Source organism: Gavialis gangeticus, unplaced genomic scaffold, assembly GCF_001723915.1.
Source record: "Gavialis gangeticus isolate Ggan-Ray unplaced genomic scaffold, GavGan_comp1, whole genome shotgun sequence".
NCBI lineage: Eukaryota > Metazoa > Chordata > Crocodylia > Gavialidae > Gavialis > Gavialis gangeticus.
This window is the reverse complement of record NW_017729026.1, coordinates 27,128,960-27,132,932: the sequence shown is the minus strand read 5'-3', so window position 1 is coordinate 27,132,932 and position 3,973 is coordinate 27,128,960. Positions and strand designations below refer to the sequence as shown.

The following is a 3,973-nucleotide window of genomic DNA, read 5'->3' as shown; positions in this document are numbered from 1 at the left end:
CCTGATGAGAAAAGCCCCATGCAGCACCAGTTCCAGCCCCACTCTGCACCCATGCAGATACGGGGGCAAACGTCCCCCGCTCCCCGCCCCGGGGTGCAAGCAGTAGCAGGAGCTGCCCTCACCCCATGAGCCACACCTCAATCCCGTTCTCCCCTCACCTGCCCCCACCCCCCGGCTGGGCAGTGCCTGCCCCTACCACCACAAGCGGTACTGATCTTCCCCCCTCACCTTCTGACTTACCAGCTGGAGGCAGCTCTACACGCTGCCGGCTCTGCTCCATGCTGCGCCGCGGCTGAGCACAGCACAAGCATTTATCGGACAAATTATCAGCCCCATTGGGATGATAGCTGATTTTATATATATAAAAATCAGTACTGGTCCAATATCGGAATAATATATCAATAAACCTTAAAAAAAAAAAAAATCAGCCTATGAAAACTTTCTGTATCTGAATCTATACAATGTAACAAGATTACAGTGACCAGACACAAAAGAATAAGCTATCATTATTCTGAAATAAAATACATTATTAGTGACCTTTCCATGAGCATCTTTCAGAACATTACTCCTTCAAATTCATTTTGAAGGCAACCAATTGAAATACAAAAGAGTATTTTTGCTTTTATCTTAAGACACTCCACCAGAAGGGTGTGTTATAATGTAAATCTCCCATCTATGGACAGGTTATAAGTTAAATATTTGCAAGACAATTTAGGGAAAGCTTAAAACTGAATGAATGTGTCTAAATTTTATGTTTTTCTTTTAAGTCTCTGGATGTCTCTCACACAGAGCAAAACATCATATAAAGCATAAAAAGACACTTTCACTTATATACACTTACTGCAATCTCTCTACAAGCCGACATGGATATCCCTGTACCTTCAATTTGCTTCAGTGCATACTCCTTTTCATCTTTTCTGTGCACAAAAAACAAAAAGAAAAATGTTACAGATCTCATCTGATTTCAGTGATTAAGCCAATAAATGCAAGTAGAATAAAAAGTCATCATAAACTAATGCAAGAAATTGAAAAGCCAACTTAAGCCAATTACCGCATGATAGGGGGAGGGGGCAAGGGAAATCCAAAGCATCTTTATTATCCAGCCACAATCATCAAAACTAAAAATTCAAATCATAAGTTGTTAATCATGCCCTATTTCTCTCTTGAAGGTAACCACCCCCTGCAAGAAGCTCCACAAACGTTCTTCCCTGAATCTAAGATAGCATCTAGCACCAAAAAACCACAAACACATGCCACACTTGCAAATTTCTGTAAGAAAGACCAAAGAACAATACAAAGGGCTCATAAAACTAAATTTAAAAAAAATGTAATGACCTACTTTAACCTTACAGCCCCTTAAATTTGTATTTCTTTTCAAAGTTGTTTACCAGATCCAGTAGATTCTCTGCTGGGCTCTCATCAACTGCACATGCTCTTCAGGATTTAGTAAACCCTTAAGCAGAAAAATCTCAGAAATGCATGATGTTCTCATTAGGCCTGTCTGAACTAGCTATTATTTGCTTCAGATTTGACCAATTCAGGGGACAGTGATTCAATTAGGTGATTCAAACTATTGTCCTGAAACAATCTGACCAAATCCGATTCAGAGATCTGGCCACCGCTCAATCTCTTAATTGAACAGGCCCCATCCCCCACCTGCTCTCCCAACCCCGTCAATGGCTGCCCCGCCTGGCCCCCACATCCCAGCACTTCAAAAAAAAAAAGCCCCACACTCACCAGTTCCTGCCAGGCAGGGGGGCAATCCCCGCTGCCCTGCACTGCATGGGGAGGCTCTGCCATGAGCCCCCAGAGGCCCCAACGGCCACTGTAGCAGCTGGTGACTGGGGGGCTTCCCCCCCCCCCCAGCACTGGGATGCTGGGGCCAGGCAGGGCAGCCATTGGTGAGGCTGGGAGAGCGGGCAGGGGTCCCCGCATGGTGCCCTCCCCCCTGCTCTAGCCTCTCTCCCCCCCTTACTGGCACTGAGTCTGGGTCCAGTTCCCTGCAGCAGCGAGCAGGGATGCCCAAATCTCCGAATCTTTTCTGAATCGATTTAGAGAGCTTTGAATCAATTCACACCTTTTTATTGGTCTCCCGATTCAATTTGGATCCAGAGACTCAGCTGCTGAATCGGGCCGGATCTCCTTCAAATTGAATGAGCAATCAAAGCATCGTATAGCCCTAGTTCATATTGCATAAGAGACTGTGCATTTCAGTCACCAGAGAATGCAGTAAATTGTAGAAGGGCTCAGAAGATCAAAAGGTAACGATAAAGCAAGTCTTGCAAAATCCCATTCATCCTTCAACATAACCAATTTACTGTGTATAGTTAACACTGTCTTTAGCTTCCAGTATGTCTGTCATTCACACACCTGTTCTTTGGATTGAGAATTCATTTAGCAGGGAAACTGTCAGCTTATTCCAACTATAAAAGGAGAATTTGAATTTTCAGCACATTTTGCAGAAAATTCAATCTGCTTTTGACCCATAAATAATGCAACAGTTACACTGATTAGAAAATTAGTTTTGCCTATCTCTGATCTCACCTCAAAAGTCACTTCAAACAAGCCATAAATTCAATCCCTAGAAACCGGTGTACTATGTTTGTAAATCCGCTAACTGCACAAAAGTGGATTATTGGGGTTGTAGATAAATTGGGTGCACTCCTCCATTTCTTTTCAACAACTGCCCCCCCACCCCGTATCTTTAGCAAGAGCAAGAACACATGCCATGTTTTTCCCTGTTGGCAGCTTAGAAACTGGTTTCAACTACAGAAGAGCCTTTATTAACTAACAGATTCCTTTAGCTCAAGTCTGCCAGATTCTAAGATCCCAAGGGGCTAGACCCATGGGGTCTCAACACCATGCAGTCTGCACAAGACAAACCATGGGTCACTGACCTACATGAATGCTCCACCCTGTGCAGGACCTCTAACACCACTGTACCAAGTGCCCCTTCCACCCCACAGCTGCAATGCATGGGCGCCATTCCAGACTACACAAGTCGAGAACCTGATGGTGTTTAACACCAAAAAATGCAAGGCTCTCCACCTTGGGAGGAAAAACCTGCAACATGTCTATAGGCTCGGCAGTGCTATGCTGAAGAGCACTACAGAAGAGAGGGACCTGGGGGTCAGGATTGACCACAAGATGAACATGAGCCTTCAATGTGATGCCGCAGCTAGTAAAGCGAGCAAAACCCTGGCTTGCATCCATAGATGCTTCTCAAGCAAATCCCAGGATGTCATTCTCCCGTTTTCTGCCTTGATGAGGCTGCAGCTGGAGTACTGTGTCCGGTTTTGGGCTCCACAATTCAAAAAGGATGTGGAGAAGCTTGACAGAGTCCAGAGGAGAGCCATGCGCATGATCAGAGTTCAGGAAAAAAGACCTTATGAGAGGCTGAGAGCTATGGGACTCTTCAGGCTGGAAAAGCACAGGTTCAGGGGTGATCTGATGGCCACCTATAAGTCTATCAGCAGTGTTCACCAGGATCTGGGGGAATGTGTTCACCAGAGCACCCCAAGGGATGACAAGGTCAAACAGTTGTAAACTCCTGCAAAACTATTTCAGGCTGGACATAAGGAAGCCTGACCTCTATCCTGGGGAAGGTCTTGGAAAAGATTATCAAAGAGGCCATCCTTAACAGACTAGCTGAAGGCAATATCCTAATGGATACCCAACACAGGTTTGTTGCAGGGAGGTCTTGCTTGACCAATCTCATTTCCTTTTATGACCAGGTGACCTATCACCTCGACAAGGGGGAAAAGATTGACTTTGTACATCTTGACTTTAAAAAAGCCTTCGATCTGGTATCCCATGATCACCTCTTGGCTAAACTGGCTAACCGTGGCCTTGACCTCACCACAATCCACTGGCTGGGGAATTTGCTCTGCAATAGGACCCAGTGGGTGGTGGTCGATGGGAGCCAATCGTCTCGGTGCACTGTGACCAGTGGGGTCCCTCAAGGCTCTGTCCT

At 45.5% G+C, this 3,973-nt stretch overlaps 1 protein-coding gene across 7 annotated transcripts in view; it reads right to left on the bottom strand.

The window, feature by feature from the left end:
* The window catches only part of CDK19 (cyclin dependent kinase 19), a 281,950-nt gene that overhangs the window by 209,725 nt on the left and 68,252 nt on the right, over positions 1 to 3,973 (bottom strand). For 6 of the 7 annotated variants that reach the window (XR_002097931.1, XM_019520090.1, XM_019520086.1 and 3 more), the window contains one exon: positions 842 to 917. The exons of the other annotated variant lie outside the window; for it this stretch is intronic. Coding sequence is in view for 5 of the 6 variants with exons in the window: in XM_019520090.1 (XP_019375635.1) it covers positions 842 to 917 (76 nt within the window). In the remaining variant the exon portion in view is untranslated. The remainder of the gene's footprint in view (positions 1 to 841; positions 918 to 3,973) is intronic. 7 annotated transcript variants of the gene reach the window in all.